The sequence below is a fragment of the Leptinotarsa decemlineata genome, unplaced genomic scaffold, assembly GCF_025532065.1.
Source record: "Leptinotarsa decemlineata unplaced genomic scaffold, Ldec_3_MD MMD2_tig00002974_RagTag_RagTag, whole genome shotgun sequence".
NCBI lineage: Eukaryota > Metazoa > Arthropoda > Insecta > Coleoptera > Chrysomelidae > Leptinotarsa > Leptinotarsa decemlineata.
The window spans coordinates 6,545,963-6,567,310 of record NW_027412578.1 but is presented as its reverse complement, the minus strand read 5'-3'; the positions used below and the strand labels follow the sequence as shown (position 1 = coordinate 6,567,310).

General features: G+C 36.3%; 1 protein-coding gene and 1 long non-coding RNA gene across 2 annotated transcripts in view; both read left to right on the top strand.

Annotated features, from left to right (window-relative positions):
• Nucleotides 1-7,740: 7,740 nt before the first annotated feature.
• LOC141483046 (uncharacterized) lies at nucleotides 7,741-8,372 on the top strand. Its single transcript, XR_012465873.1, has 3 exons — nucleotides 7,741-7,867; nucleotides 7,975-8,181; nucleotides 8,242-8,372. It is a non-coding gene; the product is annotated as an uncharacterized lncRNA (long non-coding RNA).
• Nucleotides 8,373-17,423: 9,051 nt separating this feature from the next.
• dpr8 (defective proboscis extension response 8) overlaps nucleotides 17,424-21,348 on the top strand; it is a 486,244-nt gene continuing 482,319 nt past the window's right edge. Inside the window, exon 1 of the mRNA XM_074177347.1 lies at nucleotides 17,424-17,709. Coding sequence (XP_074033448.1) covers nucleotides 17,658-17,709 — 52 coding nt within the window. The 5' untranslated portion in view covers nucleotides 17,424-17,657. The remainder of the gene's footprint in view (nucleotides 17,710-21,348) is intronic.

Here is a 21,348-nt window from a genome sequence, read left to right as displayed (position 1 = left end):
AATAATAATAATAGTTCTATCGAAATTATTTGCATTTTTTTTAGTTGCATCTGCTTTTTCGAAATCAAAAGTTTGTTTGAAAAAATAGCCAAGTGATTGAAACTTTGCACCAGTCATGTTAAAATTTTTATAGCAAAATTATAATTTCTCAATGAAAATGTCCGTATAGGTAAAAATGTATCAGAAAAGTTGAACTTCATGATGAGTTTGTTATGTAGACATGAATTGATGACAATTAAATTAACTTGTTTTTCAAAATAAAGGGGATATCTGTCAAAAATAAGTGAAACGTTAACTTTATCCTTGTCGCATAAAATTTGGCATTAGATATAAAATTGCCGAAAACACAACTTTTTCAAGTAACTTTTTATTAAATTCGATCTAGAAATGCACTTTTTTCAATTTCTTTCAATAAAAAAGTTGAATTTGACAAACACTGAACGTCAGTGGCTCGCAGTTGGTCGCATCATTTTGAGTTAAATTTAAAGCACAAACAAGTGCCGAAGTTGAACTTCATTGAAACTTTTCGAAAAAAAAGTTTTCTATATGGTGCGCACTTTAATGGTGGCACTGTATATGCAGACTGTCATTCGAAAGCATGCAGCAAACAAAAATCATCGAAGGAAAACATTTTTGCAGAAATCCTTAAACGCATCAGTATTTTTCATGAAAGGAAAAAGTTTTACACAAAAACTTTATTCGAATTTTTAACACTTTGAGCTGTGGTGCCACATCTCAATTTTTATGGAAATGGGGTAGAGGGGTACCTTTTTGAAAAAAAAATCGTTTCTCTACAGCTCTAGCAAGATCAAACTTTTTGTTATCTCTTTTGGGACCTTTCATGAACGAGAAAAATAACAGAAAAATTTGGTTTCTTCTCCACAGAAAAAATTAAGGACGAATAAACGAACTCGACTGTGTTTTTTAAAACATCAAATCAGGAGAAAACAAAATTTCAGTTCTCCAACTCGTAATCTAGCTAACAAATTCATCAAACTAGGTGGTGCAGACAAAAAGCGACCTATCGCCTCATTGGGAGGAGGATTTCTTTCGAACCGACAATGTACCAAATTCTCGAACAGCGGAAACAAAATCTGCACCAGCAGCTGCAGGTTCACAAATATTTATGTTGCATGATGCCAAACCAGAAGCGACAGAGCCTTTCATAGTAGAATAACACGTATTGTCAGGAATAGCTCCCCCCCTTCCATGTGAGTAGGTTGCTATGGAAATTCAAGTTGACTATGAATAGTCAACTCAAATTTCTTCAGTATGCTATTTTGACTGCTTCAGAAGATAGTCCAGAGGGTAATCTGCAGATATAATTCCAGAGTTTCATATGTTGGAATGTATAACGTCGAACTACCTGAGTTGATCAGTGAAGCGTATTATGCAGTTAGTATCCTGCTGCTTGGAACGTCTATCCCTGGAAGTCAGTTGGTCTATTGGACGTTACACTTCAACTCGATAGGGTTTATAATGGTTCACACTTATCCAGATAACCAACAGAACTTTTCAAAGCAGCAGATAATTAATTCGGTTGAGGGTATTTTAGAAGAGCTGACGAAGATGAGTGTAGTGAAGAGCAGCTTCTGGATGGTGGGTACATGGAGTACACAAGGGTATCGTCGTGGAATGTGCGGCAATGGCAATGCGAACATTCAATGTTCGCATTGCCGAGCACTAGAAGCACACACAGCGAGGGGAAACCAGCAAATCAGGAATAGCAGACCATGTTTAGACCCATCAACACAACATCGAGTGGTCCCAAGCTGAGATCTTGCACAGAGAGGAACATTGGTTTACGAGAAAATTTAAGGAAGCCGCATACATGTTGTCCAATAACGTATTTAACCAGGCCAGCGTAGAAATACGCAACATATGGAAACCCATCATCTAGCGAAAAAAATGGCTAACTCCCGCCAAAACGGTCATCTCCAACGGAACCAGTGAAGCGGAAAATGGAAAGCAGGAATAAGTGAAAGTATTTGAACGACCCATAAATAGTCATATTTCGGAGGAATCAGTCCAGTCATCACCCGAAGACGATTGTAGATACTAACAATCGAATCGTCGTGAACTAACGTGACTTGGAATCTCTACACTTTTTATTTTTATTTAATTTTTTCATTCCTTTATTTTTATTTTATTTTTATTTATTCAATTGTTATATTTTTACTTGTAGTTTATTTCACTCTTACACTTTTTATTTTTATTTTATTTTTTCATTCCTTTATTTTTATTTTGTTCTTATTTATTCAATTGTTATATTTTTCTTGTAGTTTATTTCACTATTATTTCATTTCAGGTTTATTTTGCTTAATATAATTGTTATTTTCAGCTATTCATTTCTAATTATTCTTTTAGTTGTTTCAGGGATTTCAAATCATTTTATATATTAGACAATGGAAGTCCGAACTAATGAATTTCAAGGGAGATGCTATTATTTTGCGTATCTGGGTAGAAAGCTTTCGTATTCGAAGGTGAGACTTTCTCATCTTTTCATAGGAGCTATACTAGATTTAGAAAGAGAAGATAGTTAGGTTAGGTTTTCTTAAGGGTTGATTTGATTTGGTGAAATGATTTCGATAGGAATTGTTTGGGGTCATACAGGAGTTGAAGCCTCTAGCGAAAGTCTTGAGAATGTTTCAACAACTAGGATATCAGATAAATTGTGGATAGACTGGGAAATCGGATATAATTGATAGAGATGTTCAGTGTTTAAGTAGTACTGCTAGTTTTCTCTTTAGATGATCGATATATCTGATATGTTCGGAATTTGAGAGGAATATTCCGAAGAAAGTATTTTTGATTCAATATTCAAAAAGGCAGGAATACTAGAAAATTCTAGACGTGATTCGATTCGATCATTTTACTGTTGATAATGGTTAGGTTATCGGGAATTTTTCTAAACCTATAGCTATGTTATGGAATTGGCTGATATTTCAAGAAAATACATGACGTATTCAAGAAACACTATATTAAAAAATTTACACTAGGCAGTTCTTAGTGTCCCGAGCATTTTCATACTAGGCTTTTGTGTAACAAAACACATGTTGATATTGATGAGTGATTTTTTCCTGGTATCTTTTTAGCAACACTGTTTTTGACAAATTACGCGTGAATGGTGTATTGTGTAATTGTCAAACTTGTTCATTTTGGTCTATAATGTAGCCATGATCCACTTACGACTGAACAACGCTTGCAAATTATTGAACGTTATTATCAAAATTCATGCTCGGTGAAGCAAGTGCAATTTATGAGCAGTTTCGTCGACCTACTGAGAGAGCTATCCGGAAGCGTGTGACTGAATTTCGAACCCAGTTTACATTACTGGAAATTGAACCACCAACACGCATATGTAGAGTGAGGACTCAAGAAAATATTGCGACTGTATCCGCCAGTGTCCGTGATGACCGTGAAATGTCGATTCGCCGCCGTTCGCAGCAATTGGGCCTGTGTTACTCCACCAAGTGGAAAATTTTGCGAAAGGATTTGGGTGTAAAACTTCACAAGATGTAGCTGGTGCAAGAATTGAAGTCATTTGGTGAATGGTCGCTGGCAAAGTTGGAGAAAGATCCACATTTTTATCGAAAAATTGTGTTCAACGACGAGGCTCATTTCTAGTTGAATGGATACGTTAACAAGCAAAATTGCCACAACAATTTCAAGAGCTACCGATGCATCCCGAAAAAGTCACTGTTTGGTGTGGATTATGGGTCGGTGGCATCATTGGGCTGTACTACTTCAAAAACGACAATGGCCGGAACGTTACTATGAATGGCGAGATCTACCGTGTGATGACTGACGACTTTTTGCTGCACAAAATGGAAGAATTGGACATGCCTGACATATGGTTTCAACAAGACAGTGCCACATGCCACACGGTACGCGAAACAATGGCCCAATTAAGAGCCACTTCCGGTGAATAGTTTATCTCACGTTTGGGGCCCGTCAATTTACCGTCTACATCGTGTGATTCAACGCCTTTGGATTATTTCTTGTGGAGTCATATCGAGGCTAATGTCTACAGGGATAAACCATCAACGACTGACGCTCTGGAAGCCAATATTGAAGCATTCATACGTAAAATATCAGTCGATATGTTAGAGAGAGTGTGCCAAAATTGGACCTTGCGCATGGGCCATCTAAAGCGGAGCCGGGGACAACATTTGCATAAAATCATCTTCAAATATTGAATTGTATTGGTCGTTCTATCGATTCAAACTTTTTGTGTTGTTTAGAAAATCAAATCCTATACCTCTTAAAAAGTCACCTGTTATTAGAATTTTCTGTACTGCCCGGTGATAGTCTCACAACGAAAAAATAGTTGAATGAAAAATATAGTTTTTGTGATGCACTGTTTGGAAACTTTGGTGTTATATAACTGGAGTTGTTTCTCAACACTGAACTGTTATTTTAACACCTGGACACGTGATTCATTCACCAATTTATTGAAAAAATGTGTCGAGGTGTCGAAAATAACGGTTTAGTGTTGGGATAGAGCTCCAGTAATATTCAAAAAATAGCATCATTCAAATTGATCATCGATATTTTGAATGGATATAAGAATTATATTCGAAATGAAAATGACAATTCACTGTCAAAACAAATAATATGATTTTCCTTCGTTGATTCGATAGAGTATCATCTGCCTCTACTCACCATCCGCGTGATCATTATCGGGATGCGATTGACTCTGAAACATCCAGTTATCAAAAGTGATGTCATAACTTTTTCAGCATGTTAACGTCAGATTTGAATGCGGACACACAACCACGAAGAATGCATAATTTATCGGAATAATGCATGAAACAGATAAATTCCCTGGCAGAGAGGTGCCCATAAAAGTGTCATAATTAATATTCGATTGGTGGAAAAACCGAAATTCGCACTACTCGAATTTCATTAAATTCAGAAAATTAATATTTCCGGGAATTTATTGGTATCGTAAATTCCGAATACTAATATATACTGGCTATAATTTCTCCGATGATTTAGAAGTTTTCATCAGGATTGGAATCGCAACTTGAAATGGAATTGTTCGACAAATCAACCGATTTGAAGGTTCCCGAATGAAAAATCCTTTCAATTCACATATTCAATAAACACATTCAATTAAAAAAAGGAGTGACTTTATTGATCAATTTATTTTTCTGCTACGTAATTTTTATTCCCGTTCGGCATCCAAATAGATTTTTTGAAAGTCACTTTCGTCGAATTGTTTAGATAGAACGAACTGATCAAGAGAAGTGATTATGAAATTACTATGGTACTGTGTACGAAACTGTTATTTCCAACTGAAGGACGAATTCTTTACATGACATGAGAGACTGCCAATGGGATCACCACTTCTACCAGTCATAGCCAACGTAAACATGGAGTGGTTTGAAGCTCTGGCCATTGAAGAAACCCACAAGAAACCTTGAGATACGTTGACGACACCTTCATAATATGGAACCATGGGAATACTGAACTAGACGCCTTCCTGAAACACATCAACAGCGTGAGAGCTTTCATCACTTTCACGATGGAGAAGGAAGTCCACAACAAATTGCCATTCATAGACGTATTGGTGAAGAGAACCGACACTGAGTAGAAAACATCTGTATACCGAAAACCCACTTGTCGCCTCACAAACCACAAGAGGAGTCTAAATCATCTGTCGGTAACAAATAAGACAGATGGGTATCAGCGGCTATGCCAAACAGTGGAGGCGGGAGGGCTTCAACGAATTAATAAATTTAAAATTGGATGTAAATGGGCCCCAGGTAAATTCAACACACCAGATACCCTAAGTGACTTACAATATCAATAACTCACCAATAAATATTGGAAATGAAAGATAAAGATCCCCAATATGATTTATTCAGTAAAGCTAACCTTCCATGGGTTAATCAACAACGCTTCTAAATCAACAATGCGATATTCAAACTATTATGCGATATTCAGATATCAATACAAGAGGTCATTGAGCGCGGTGTATATAGCCACCAATCAAATCAGTCATAAATTATGGTAGTAACGACGCTTAAAAGAAAACAACGATACGTCAAGTAAAACTACCACGAAAATTGAGTAGGTGTGGGCGAAATCGTAAAAACTAGTATTGGAAGGTAAGACAATCTCGTTTGCGTTGCGTGAGCTCAGGCGTAGGCGTATCGGTGTCAACAAGCAATTGTAAAAGGAAGAAAACACCTCAATTTCCGTTTTACAAATGGAACCAAACACGTTGCCAACTAGCGGTGAATTCAGCCAGAAAGCCAATCACTATATCAAACAGGTATCAATGAACAAGAAGGGCAAACAATTATTTGAATAACTCAGTAATACACAAATATCCAAATAAACCAATTATAACTTGCGTGCTCCTTTTGGGCCACCTGGTATATGGTGTTAGACTACCCCGTAGTTCGACGGAGGTGGATCACCCTATAGTACGGCGGAGATGGATCACGCTGTAGCTTCGCAAAGATAGATCACCCTGTAGCACCACCAAGATAGATCACCCTGTAGGGCACAACAAGATGGACCAGTAATGGATCACCTAATAGGACACCAAAGGTAGCTGAACATCTCCAAGTCTGGGGAGTTTGCCAACAAGGTGTTCTACACCCCAGGAAGAAAAACCTTACGAAATGGAATTTCTATCAGAACGCAAACTTAACTATTATTCTCCTCCCAGTTTGAAATGAACTTACTGACAACCTTATGTGTGTGGAGGTCCAATATTTCAAAGTAGCACCTCTTACCCTCTAATTAAATGAACCATCGGTACAACCTATCGAATAATTGATAAGAGTATAAAATAATTGACACTGGAGCAGAAGAACTCTAAGAATCTGTCTCGCCAAGACATCACTATGATAATTCTACAAGTGTTCAACTTCTACTTGAATCTAGTACTGAATAAGAATTTAAAATAGTCGATGTTGTCGGTTCAAATCGTTAGATGACCGGACGAGTCAAATTGATTCGAATGAAACATATAGGGGTCTTTTTCTTTACAGGAATCACCAGTGAATGTGGGAAAAAATACACTCACTCTGAAAAAGGGGTTTTCTTTCACAAGTTGGGACTTAACGATTTTTATCATGGATGCTTCAGCCTGCCTTTGATTAGGTTATACAGGGGCCCAATAATGATATCCACCTGGGACTCGATTCCGGGACAATCTGGATGATAACCTCAAATTCCTCTCAGAGATAATTATGGATCGTGACCAAAAATATCACTACAGATCCAACTGCTCGATCCAAAATCGTTAAATACTGTTTTGCAGGAGTTTTCCCATTTGAGGATTAACGAAATATCTCAAAAACCCTGCAAAACCAGCAACAGACCATCTTTCGTCCAGACTCTCACTGTTCAATCTCAAATCTTCCTGTAACGCATCAAATGTCATCCACTCAATGACAGCCCTCAGTTGTCGGTCCCTCAGCAGGTAAGTTCCAACATATCCGGTAGATATCACTTTCCCGTCATCTCTACGTTGACTCGTCCAAATAAGTAATTCAATACTTGATTCTGTAGATCAACACAACACTACATAATTTATTCACACATAAAATGCACGTATAACCAATAACCTATTTACAATTAACGGAAATGCTCTCCTCGCTGAGTAGTCGAACCACTCGGTTCATCTAACCGAACGCGCTCCTGACAGACTTCCATGCAACATACCTACACCCTCAACCAAGGTTGTCGTGTCAATGCTGTCAAGGTTGTCGTGTCAATGCTGTCAAGGTTGTCGTGTCAATGCTGTCAAGCACTGTGATGTTTACGAAACTGAGAATGTTTATAAAAGACCTTCAATATAACAAAAAAATGGAAGTCGCTTCAGATACGACCCAATGAAAATGAGGTAAGGAGTCCCAGTAATTGGCATAACATCTCAACAGAGTACTAAATTGATCAATATTGATTTCTGACCGTCAACATTATTCCAACCTGAACAGTGTCATCTCACAGATTTTCGATATCCCATCAAGTAAATATCGATACAAGAGTTCAATAACTGGATTTGAAATACAGGACAACATAATGACGACTCCTAAAATCAGTAGCCAGTGATTTGTACTATCGAAATGAATGAAATCATGTCCAGTAATACTTGGCAATCCCATACAAGAATAGCATGTCTTTGGGATGGAAATCCAGTAAAAACCGAGATGGAAGGTAGTAGGACTCATCTCTCATTCATGACAAACAAACTGACAAGTATATTTGTGTTTTTAGGGTAGAGTCTACGATGGAGTCAGGCGTTTTATCGTATCGAAGCTGTGTAAATAGAATAACTTCTTCTTGAGAAGTGTACCTTGAGATATTGCAATAATAAAGAATCACAGCGTTTATACCAAGTGTTGGGTTAACTAGACATAATCAAAAATTATCTTTAACGAAATGACCACTCTAAAGCGATGAAGGAATAGACTTTGGCCAGAAGAAGAAGAAAAACAAGAGATCTGGGAGAAATATGTTTGAAATCTGTTTGATATCTGTTTGAAATCTGTTTTTCCTTCAATCAGCTGTCACCCCCATACGAACGACAATTCTCAGAAGTTGAGAAACTTGTGCGAGCTGAGGACTAACGAGGTCTTACCTTTTAACATGTGATTCCTAACACGGTTGCAGAATCATTCCAGCCTCATACAGATAAATTCTCTCGAGAAAAAAATCTGGTCGAGGCGGGAATCGAACCCACGGTCTTCCGTGAGTCGGGCGCACTACCACCGCGGCCAATTCCACAACAAGAAGAAAAAGAAAAACGAAATTTATTACCCAACAGATGAATACATTTACAGGACAATATATAATATAATAATGTAGAATAAATAAAGGCTACTTAAACTGAATATATAACAAAAGATTGACATATTGAAGATTTGACAAATTAAGGAATAAATTCACATATATGATCAAATTAGGAGAAAAAGATAACATATCAATTGATTATTATTTGTAAATAACATGAAATGAAGACAGAGAGCTAGATGATGGTTTGTTAAATTTTGGATAATATGATCTTCAGTGGGTCGAAATTAATATCGCATTGACTGCAGTGGGTATTATAACTAACACATATCAAATTTATTGGAGACACTTTTCCAAGGTTGGATCTAGTAAAATGGGTAGCAGGAGCCACGCAATGAAGTGAAGTTGTCACTACCAGTGCTTGCACTTCCCTACATTAGAAGATCATCGAGAAGGATGAGGAGAATTGGGTCCAAGTTCAACATCAGAACCTGCTTCAGATCCAGAAGCACTATCGGAAACTCTGTGAGTGTGGAAAATCCTATACAGGGCTTTTCATGATGAGCGTTAATTAGCCGTTTCTGGCAAACTATTCAACGGATCAACCTGAAAATTCCACAGCTCTACATCCAATTTCAGATCAACTTTGTTCAGATAATACTATTTCTATTTTGAACCGTTTTTGAGATGAACTGTTTCAAATTGAAATTGACATGGTTTCCTTGTTCATCACTCATTTTTGTAAAACAGATTTCGTTTGATGTTTCTCAATTAGTCACAGATAATGAAAAGATAATTATAATGAAAAGATAATTATTAAAATACTACTCAACCATGGAATGAAACTTCTCTTCAAACAATAGTTTTATTAACGCTGAAACACGAACTGAAAATAATAAACCCATAAATTAATGAGTTAATTTAATCGTCAGTGTATTTCAGAATATGTTCAAACACATCTCCACCTCTACTTAAACAAACATGTAATCTCTTCAAAAGATTGTCATGTGTAGCGCTTCTGATCAAGTCTGGAGTCAAACTATTGAAAGCAGTTGTAACTCTCGATTTCATATCTTCCATTGTTGTTATTGGAGTAGAGTAAACCATATTTTTAATGAAACCCCATACTATATAATCTAATGGATTTCCATCTGGTGTTCTAGGAGGCCAACGAAAAGGTCCATTATTACCAATCCATCTGTCTTCGAAAATTTCGGTTAAAGCTTCGCTGACTGAATGAGAATTATGGGGTGGAGCACCATCCATTTGGTACCATACACGTTCCCTTCCCGGTCTATTATTTAAAATCATTTGAATTCCATTCCTCAGTAAATCTTCATATTTTGATGCATTCAAATTATCATCATAAAACTCGATATAAAAAATTTACTCATTCTTTATGGCACAAAATACATTGAATTGTCATCTTTTTCGAAAACCCCTTTGGCGGACAACATGGGGATTTTCTGGCGCCCAATAATGACTGTTGTTTCTATTGAAAACTCCATTTTTTGTGAACTTGGCCTCATCTGTCCATATGATATTGTCAAGGAAATGTTAATCCTCTTGAGTCTTGACAAGTAACCATTCAAAGAATTTCACTCTACGAGGTAAATCAGTATCTTTCAAAGGTTGGACACAGTAGAACTTATAGGGATGCCATTTATGCTTATTAACAATTCGACAAATTGTCACTTGGTATACCTATCTCCCTTTCAGCCTCGTGCAGAGAAGCATTTGGAATTGCATGAAAGTATCCCAAAACTGTTATACCATTGTCATCATCATCCACTTCAGTCTTCTTACGAATGATTTTTGGACGGAAGGTTCCATTCAACCTACAGGTTTTTAGTAGTCGATTTATCACATTATTATTCGGCTTCGGAAGTTGTAGATATCTTTCATGAAATACTCGGCATGTTCTACTTGCAATTCTATTGCACTCACCATAAATTATTAATAAATTCAAGAAATCTTCATTACTGTAACCTAATCTTGACATTATTCTATTATAATTGGTAGCTATCACAATCAGTCAAAACCACCAACGAAAGTCTGACGTTGAATAATTGGTTTATTTATTTTTCCAAAGCACACTATTAAAAAATATTAATGTGTACTGTTGTACGTTAGAGACCAATACCTCAATGTATACAAATTGTAACATTTTCTAAGGTAGGTACATCCCAATTACGAATTGACTGATCTGAGACAGTTAATGAACTGAATCAAAAAGAAATATTACTAAGTATAAAAAAAATGTTGAATATCCAAAATAAGTGATGAATTCAAAAAAACGAGCAAGAAAACCAAGTCAGTTTCCGTTTGAAACAGTTTATCTCGAAAACGGTTCAAAATAGAAATAGTATTATTTCAACAAAGTTAATCTGAAATTGAATGTATATCTCAAAAATGTTGAAATATACAGGGTGTTCCATTTGAAAAAATTGAGTTCCACTCATTTTTTCATGAGATCAAAGTAGCTGCATTTTTTGAACACCCTGTATGAGGCAAATGAAAATATGGCTCGGAGTGAAGATTCACATAGTATCACTCCACTCAATTTCAAATTTGAGAGAGTTCAAGATTATCAGCATTTATAAAAGTTCATGTTTGGTAAAAAAAATATCGAAATTAATTTATATCTTCTAAACGGTAATAGATAGGTATAGAAAATAGTATATGAATTTGTTGACAAAGTGATAATGAATCATAATATGATATTATATACGGGATGTTCCATTTGAAAAATCAAAGAAGCCGCTACTTTATAGTAGAAGCGACAACGCCGCTTCGTCTGAAATATTTTAGGCATGTAGGTCATACTAATTTATGTATAATGTGAAATTTTCAGGTTGATCCGTTAGATAGTTTGTCAGAAACGGCTAATTAACGCTCATCATGAAAAGCCATGTATTGGTGAAAATAAGTAGCCATTGAATGTTCATAATGCCGAGCACAAGAAACACACAGCGAATGGAAACCAGCAAATCAGGAATAGCAGAGCATGTTTGGACCCATCAACATAACACTGAGGGAGAAACATTGGTTTAGGAGAAAACTCTAAGAAGGCGCATACATAAGGAAAGCGGAGAAAAGTGGAAGTACTCGAATGACCAATAAATAGTCTCTCGGAGAAATTAGTCCAGTCATCAACCGAAGATGATTGTGAATACTAACAATCGAAACGTCGTGAAGTAACTTGGCTTGAAATCTTTTAACTTTTAATTTTCATTCTCATTTTTAATTTTTTGTTGAATCATTCTGTTTTACCTGTATTCATTTCACTGTTATTTCATTTCACTTTTTTTGCCTAATATTATTGTTATTTTCAGGTATTCTTTTTTGATTCTTCCTTTCATTAGTTCTTTCAGGAATTTCAAATCATTTTATATGATATCAGACAATGGAAGTCCGAACTAATGAAATTCATCATGGAACATTGTCAATCACCCTCAAACAAACGAATTGTTCATATGATGAAGTGGATTTATACGTGAACGCCCAAAAATAGTTTTGGGCATTCACTTACAGAATTGGCTGTAGTTTCATGATGAATTGAGATTAATCAATTGGCAATGGAATTATGATGAGTATAACATTTTTCAATAAGTGAATAAATATTGGTATTTATTGGGATCCTAGTTTTTTCTTTCGAAGTACGTCTCAGAATGTTTCAATCTTTCAAATACGTGTTTCGAAGTTATAATGTCATCAACAGATACCTCTCACGTCGAAAATTAAAAAAGCGATAGGAATCAAATGATTGAATTATCAAGGTATTCATGATTCGAATCGAGTGAGACAGTTACATATATCCTAATGCCAAGCTACTCAACTACATTCATTAGAGTGTCAAAATATATTTATCAAAGATTATCCCGGCCCTGGGGATATATTTGTCAAACACACCCATATCAACCGGGATTGAATCGAAGGACTGGCTGTCTGGATCGGGTCGTAGGTGAAATCAGCTTGACGTTGAGTATTTGATTCCTCGAAAATACAGGCTTATAATATGACTGAGGTTTAGGATGAGGACTGAAATATAACTCTATTATCATTCAGTATGTTGTGCCTCACAAAGTTTCAAATTCAGGATGAATTGTTGCAGGTCAATATGAACCATTTCATTTTTGCTACTGAATTCGTTTCTTCTGGAAAGTTATTCTCCAAATGTCATTGATTATCATTATTGATGATCAATATTGGAATGGTTTCTTGAGGCACAATACTAACTAGTTTGCCAAAAATATTCATTGGAATAACATTTATTGTGTGGTTTTCAGTAAACAGTTCACAAAATCGCAACACGTATTTGGCAGAAGTTAATATACAGGGTGGGGCACCGAAAACGAAACAGATCGAACACATGTGTTCTAGAGAAAATGCAAAAACACGTCGATTTGTAATCCAAGGGGGACATCTTTCTATCATAACCTCAACTGTCATACCTCTTCCCCCACCCCTCGTTTACTATCACCCAAACAATTTGAATAGGGAAAGTAGTAAGTGTAACACATCGTTAAAAAGGCAATTCCATAAGGAATTCAGTCATGTCAATTTTAGCAACCTTACTTTCGATTCTGGCGCCTTCTTGCGAAAAGAAACTGTTCCGTATTCCAAATGATACTTCATTCGCAAGCTAATTTGACATAAATTAGCTTGCGAATGAGGCCCATTTCTGGATGAATGGGTGCGTGAATGAAATTGTCAAATTTGGGACGATACCAATCCACATGAGATCCAAGAGTGTCCAATGCATCCCGAAAAAGTCACTGTTTGGTTTGGATTTTGGCCTGGCGGGATCATCGATCTATATTTCTTTGAGAACGACGTTGGCCAGGCTATCACTGTCATCGGAGAGCACTGTAGGTCGATTGATAGGAGGACATGTTAAGAGCAGATGGTAGTTGGTTCAAAGATGGATCAAAAACACCTTCCGGTTCTGGTGTAGGTGTTTTCAGTCGCAGACCCAGGACAGAGATATTTAACCTGCCTAGGAACCTATGCGACTGTATTTCAAGCGGAAATTTTATGCTATTGAATTGTGTGCGGAAAGATTGGAAAAATTCAACCTCATACACAAGTCACTAAAAATATTTTCGGACAGTCAAGCGGCGTTGGAAGCTTTTTGCTCCTACCGGGCAAAGTCTAAATTGGTAGCAAATTGCCAAAAACGACTTTCTCGATAGGAAGACTTGACAGATTGTCTCTGGTCTGGATTCCTGATCATACTGGCCTGGAAGGCATTGAGGCTGCTGACTCACTTGCAAAGGAGGATGCTGCAAGTAGCTACATCAGGCCAGAACCTGTTATTGGCATTGCTTTAGGCTTTGCCAAACAAAGATTGAACACCTGGATGGCAAGGAGATTTATGGACTTCTGGCAGAATCTTCCAGGATTGGCTCATTCGAAACAGTTGTTGGACTGCAGTAGAAATGAACTACGATATCTGAAAGGCTTCCTTACAGGTCGTTGTCATATGAATCATCATATGCAGTGACTCGGACTGTCGGAAGACAGTGTGTGTCGCTTCTGTTTGGAAAATGATGAAACAGCAGAGCACATACTTTGTGCCTGCCCCGCTGGGGACCGAAACAGGTTGTTGGAATTTGGGAGAGCCGTACTCTCACCATCTGACCTGAAAGATCACTCACCATACAAACTAATCGGTTGCGTTAAGAAGCTAGTTTCATTTGGTCGAGTGTGAATAGGTGTGAGCCACAATAAACCTTTTCGGGTTGTGATGTAGGGTCGAATAGATCCACTCACTTCCAACTCACCTGACCTAACCTAACTATAGATCGATTATTACCAACTTTTTTATTCTAAATTGGATGATCTGGAGTGGCCACCGAAATCGTGCGATTTGACGCTATTGTTCACAATATTGTCAACTACATTAAACCCTCCATCTCCATGGAACAATACTGAAGGTTTCAGAGCTATCAGATATTCAAAAATTCATTGGAATGACAAAATTATTTTTTTCCCGACGTTTCGCTGGCGCGAGTGGCTAGCTCCTTCAAATGTTTAACCATCATGGCTTGCTGTCCGATGACTATCTTTTAGGCTTCGTAAAGCGTATTTTTCCCTTGCCAGGTGATTAGTTGTATTTGTACCTGTATTTGTGCCTGTATTTTTACCTGTACTTGTACCTGCCCTGGTACCTGCACTTGTACGTGTACTTGTACCTGCACTTGAACCTGATACATACCTGGAACATTCCTTGAAGTGACGTTAAGATCGAATGGATACAGTGCCTCCGAGACCAGAAAAGCCATGAAACCGAAGGGCACCACGGTTCAGAAAGCGAGAAAGGATAAGATGGTTGCACGCGTATATCTACCGTTCATGGAAAACTATTGGGCAAACACGACATCGAAACAGTCTTTAAAGTCAAGTCGGCTAAAGACGAAAGATACCCATTATCAGCAGCAGGGGTCTATCGCATACCGTGCACTTGTAAAGGTATATATCGGAACCACCAAACGATCCATGGGAACAAGACTGAAAGAGCAAAAAAGGAACTGCAGACTAGGCCAAACGGACGAGTCAGCTGTGACAGAACACGCACTTAGTGAAGGAGACCACATAATTTTGTTTGAAAACACAGAACTAATTGCCGCCAACCAGGGATACCATAGCCGACTGGTACGGAAGGCAATAGAGATCCACAAACACACGGAGAATTTCAACAGAAAAGGAAAAGCGGTGAACCCCAATCGACTGTGGAACCCCATTTTGAGGAATTCTAGGATAACGAACAGGACAACAGGCAGCAAGATTGATAATGTTCCTGGTTCAAGTGCAGATACGAGTACAGGTACAAGTGCCGGTACAAGTGAAGGTACAAGTATAGGTACATATACAGGTACAAATACAACTGATCACCTGACAAGGCAAAAATACACTTTTCGAAGCCTTAAAGGTAGTCATCGGACAGCAAGCCATGATGGTTAAACCTCTGAAGAAGTTAGCCACTTGCGCCAGCGAAACGTCAAGAAGAAATTCCAAAAATCTACGGCTTTCAAATTCGAAAAGAAATGACACTGAATTCATTGGAATTCTCGACAGTTAATATATGTTTACCTATAATTCAACATTTTTTTCGAAATCTGAAATCCGCCTATAGAACTTACTACTGTATATTTATTGTTCATAATATTTTCATATTTTCATTATTATTCACTACTGTGGACTCTTGCTAATTTAAAAAAAAAATGTTTTCCTAACTTCGATAAATCCAGTAATCCGAAAGACGTAATGACGGAACAAGGAATGTCTGAAATTGATGAAATGAGCTGAGAGAACTGAGATAAAAGTTATGTTTGTCAGACTCAACGGAGTGAACAACTTGTTTCAAAGAACATATTTCATATGTTTCATTTCATTGATCAGAGAAATACAAGTAGGTATAGTGTTATAGTTGAAATATGGGGTATCAACTTAAATTTTGAAATACCTTAACGAAGGAAATTCAACAATAAAATTGACAATAGAGTATGAACAAGAAACCCAACTCCATTTTCATGATGTTGGATCAAATTTATTGATACAATTGTCCATTGAAAGGATACACATAACAATATATAGTCCCAATATACACACGATCGCGCAAGATAAAAATGGAATGCAGTTTTTCAGAAAATTCTGATGGGAAAGTTATAGTGATAAACATGTTGGTGAGAAATATATCTTCGTTTCGATGCATACTTTCTATAATGAATGCAATGCAAAATACACAAAAATAATACTGCAAATCATAACACCAATCCAAAAACAACCAAGTCAAAAGTCATCGGTTCACTAATCAACGGTACAATAATTATTAATGTCTCATATTCCATGATTATCAAATAATGTGAAAGAAACTAGCAAAAAATATGATGGAAGAAATTGTCACAAAATAAAGTATTCACTGGGATATATTATATCCAGGTGTAAATTGAAATGGAATGAAACAAGAATAATCTCCAGTGAATCATATGCTGAGAGGCATATGGTTCACGGCCAAGAACGATTATCAAATAGTTATTCTGAAATAGATTGTACTCATCTATCCATCCCATGGAGAGACTTGAAAAGTATCAGAATTGCAAAGAACCAATATCAGAGAACACGTTTCATTACATCATAACATGTTTCAAAAGTCAGTCCACAGCTCCTCATATTTAAAAATTTTTCCTGTTTTTTCTCGTTACCGGAACTGAAATTAATAACTCCTAAGGTTTTTCAATTGAAATGTTTCTACAAAGAGGCACGCACTATTTTCACAAAACTCTTCTTCCATTACAAACTTTGAAAAACTTTGTGTTACTCCGCCTTAATTGCATACGTATGCAGGGATTCAAAAACTCATGAACAGAGACAATTTGTTCATTGAAAAGCGAAGGAAAGTTATTTAGTACCATTGGAGAAGCTCTTGGGCATTTAAACACTCCCGAAGGATGTTTATTTCTCTCCGGCTCTTTGCTAAGACGACTACATCCATCACCGCTCCAAAACATATCTATCACATAGATTATTTACCGTTTGTCGCTATCCTGATCCTGTATGTATATTTGGCAAGCACACCTACATCAGGCGGGATTGTGCAGAGGGCGCGCATGTCATCAGCCCCGTCTAGCCTACTGGATCGCAGTTAACAAGACGTCCCGGCGTTGATCGTCTCGCGGACCGTAATATACGCGAAAATGTTCCGAGGGAATTTTCGCCGCGGATAATGTTCCGAGTGTAACCACATGGATTCAGCCTCGCGGTGCGATTTGGTGAAAATTTATAGGTTCGACTTTCTGATATAAACGTCTCAAGATTTTGTGAATTGGAACATGTGACAGTTTGTTGTACTGTTGATTGTGCGTAGTTTTCAACTCTGGATCCTAGCGAGTTTCATCATGAACCTTCTCATCTGCTGTAGTTTTTCTTTTCTATTGTCTTACTGTTCAGGTGAGTTTTGTTGAGAGTTGAAAAATCATTATCATCTTCTTGGAAACCAACGTTTCAACTCCGAAGTAGAACCTTGTAATCTGCTCATTCAGGGCCGTCGCCATGGGGGGATGGGGGAGAGTCTCCCCCCCTGCTTTTTCGACTTGGGAAAAAGTTGGGAAATTTTGGGCCGTGAAGATAGAAAAAATAATAGTAAAAGGATGAATGAAAATTTAAAAAATTGAAATGGGGGAAAAGAAAGAGAGAGGTAATAATAAAAGGGAAAGAACCGGAAGAAAGTTGGTATTTCCCAACATGTATAAGTTGGAGATCCCTTACTTTGAAATTCTGAGTTTTCGAAAACTTCAAAAAAGTTTGATATCTCGCAAGTTAGAGAACAGTCCTGAACAGTCCATAAATTTTGAAGTGACACTTTAACAAAATTTCCAACTTTTCGATGTTTTTTCGACTTGAAAAAGTTGGGAAATTTCGGCCCGTGAAGATAGAAGAAATAATAGTAGAAAACAATAAGCACAATATTATTTAAGTGTTGTTTCCTTTCATTTGTATTGAATATTCCTATACATGGTGGATATGGTGGAAGACCAAGGACCTTGGTCCAAAGTAGAATAATTTCCATTATTATTTTTATAATTACCAAAATTTATTTTTGTTTGTGCATACCATAACGGGCATAATCATTCAGCCAATCTTTGGATAGCTGAGTGAAAAAATTAATATATTATAGTAGTAACTAATCCCTCGACTTTCATTTTTTCGAAAGTTGAAAAATTTGGCTGGTGGGGTTGGGAAAATTTTGATTCCCTCCCTCCCCTGGTGTTTTTTTCGCTACGGCCCTGTGCTCATCCAATTATTGATCATAGTAAACTGTTGTCAGTACTCGAGAATTTTGGAATTCGAGGTGTTGCTCATGATCTTTCACAGATTTATCTGAGCAACAAAAAACGGTGTATTTACATTGATTCAATCGCAAGTGATCAACATCTGATCAAATATGGCGTGCCACAAGATACGGTACTAGGACCAATCTATTTTAACTTCCATGTAAGTGACCTTTTTGAACAAAACTTGAAAGAAGAAGTTGTGGGTTTTGCGGATGACTTCCTTAACTTTTACCAATCACATGTTTGGATAACTTTGAAAAATACTTTCGAGATCTATTTTCGGAATATATTAGGTTTCTTCAACAGTAAATCACCAACAATTGATTATAATGGGACATTTTTCTATCAGCTATATCATAGTCTGCAAATCTGTCAATATATCCCGAACTCAGTATACGGTATAATTATAATACAGTATGGAAATAATAAAATATTCAAGAATATATGTAGATTCTCACCTGAGATTGGATAATATTTCAGATATTATTCATCCCAGATTTTTAATTGACTCAAAATCATAAATTATACGACGTACCCAAAACGTTTGGTGTTTATAACTTATAATAATAATTATTATTATTATTCAGTGTTCATTTCAATCCTGGAAAAATTATATGAAACATCACAAAATGTATGTTTTCCATATGACGGTCACGAATACCACATTTAGGTATAAGTTTTTTCATTGAGAATCAAATCAATTTTTACATTCTTGTATTGATGTATTCAAAAAGATCTTTAAATTTGGTAATATAAAGTATGTTATATTACGATAGTGAAATATTATTTTATTTCATTTCATCAGCAAAGATACATTTTTTGATCATCAATAATCGCACATAAAACCGATTGCTGGCATGGTGGTGCTTGCCGTGGCGACGGTTCGTCATGCGCAAGCGACTGAGCGATTCTCTTCCCACTGGTTAGGCATTACGGTATCTTTCTCACCACAATGAGCTCGAATATACGAAGTGTCTGCAGTTTACATAACCTGTGTTTCAGTAAATACATACTTAAAAAAATAATGATAATATATGTCTGACAGTGATGATTTGGGAAGTGAAAGTGAGCAAAGAAATCGAAATCACACTACAGCACACTATGAACTCATCAGTAAGTTGAATATATTTGTACATTTCAAAATTGAAGTATGCATTTATCTTAGTATATTTAAATTTACCAAATTTACACATATATTGATTTGTCTGAAAAACTGATTTCACTGATAAAATATATATATATATATGTATATATATATATATATATATATATATATATATATATATATATATATATACAGTGTCACCGATAAAGAGGTGAGAGGTGTAACTAATGTTAGGTTCTTCTTGTGGTGTTTTTATATGGTTTCGCTTGCGTGAATTGTATGGATTTGTTACCTGTTTTTCTACCTGAGGGTTGTTAATGGCGAAGCAGTAACACGTCTTGATAATGCCATCTGAGATGATGGCGAAATGTCGACTATCGAATAGTACACAACGGATGAACACCCGGAAAAACAACAAATCATATTCCACCATCCGTGAAAACCTACATTGTAATATATATATATATATATATATATATATATATATATATATATATATATATATATAATGTTAGGTCTTGTTGTGTTTTGAGTTGTACTTGTTTCTCGATAAGTGATTCATTACTGTTAAATTTATGAGGCATTGAGGCGTTCGGACCGTAGGACCGTATGAAAGGATATACAACAGAATGACACGTTCAGTTTGTGTAGAGCCTAGATAATGATAGCACGACCAACTGTCGAAAACGCTCGCAAATAATTAAATAGAAGTTATAAAGCTTCAAATCTTTTTTGTGACTTACTTCAATATTAAAATACAAAAATAAAGGAAAATTAGTTGCATCGTTCAAAAAACTATATATTGTTATTGATGTTTCACATCTACCAGGCGTCCAGTGACGGCTCAAATTTTTTTTGATACGTTTTTTCATTAACTCAAATAAAGATTTGATGTGATACATATTTATGATGTTCAGTATTTCATCAAATAGTTCAATCACAAAAAAAGTTTATATGTTATTTCGTAAGACACGCCATCAAGATGACCGACACATATACAGAAGTTTTAATCCATTTTTTTTTTCACCTCGTATTTTCAATTTCCTGGTTTATCCTCGATGGATATATTCATTTCTCAATCAAGCTCGTCAATTACTAATTCTACAGAATTACTTCTTACGCATCCTATGTTCGATATTTGGTTATGAACTGAGTCATCAAATATTCCATAAATATGTCAGAAAAACGGAAATCGCACAGACTCACAACTTTTCCAAACAGTCCGAGCACTTTCAGTCCCTAGCGATAATGAAAACTGAGTGGGTATTTTTTCTCGCTCAGTATGGCTACTGAATTCAAATTGTAATTATTCAAATCACCCAGCCACGATTCTGGAATTTAAAACGATACATTACGGTTTCAACAAGATTTTCCGTTACTTCAAAGTACTTAATGCGGGCCTCTGTACCGATTTTTATTTGTTCTAGTCGATTATCCATCCAATATTAAATAGAATTTTTCTTAATAGAGTATACTAGGTGATTTCTTATCAAGGACGTCTTATCAAGGATACCAATGAAAATTTCATTAGTTCGTACTTTCATTATCTAATATGATATAAAATGATGCATTTCATTAGTTCGGACTTCCATTGTCTACTATGATATTAATTGATTTGAAATCCCTGAAAGGGATTTCAGATCAATCACC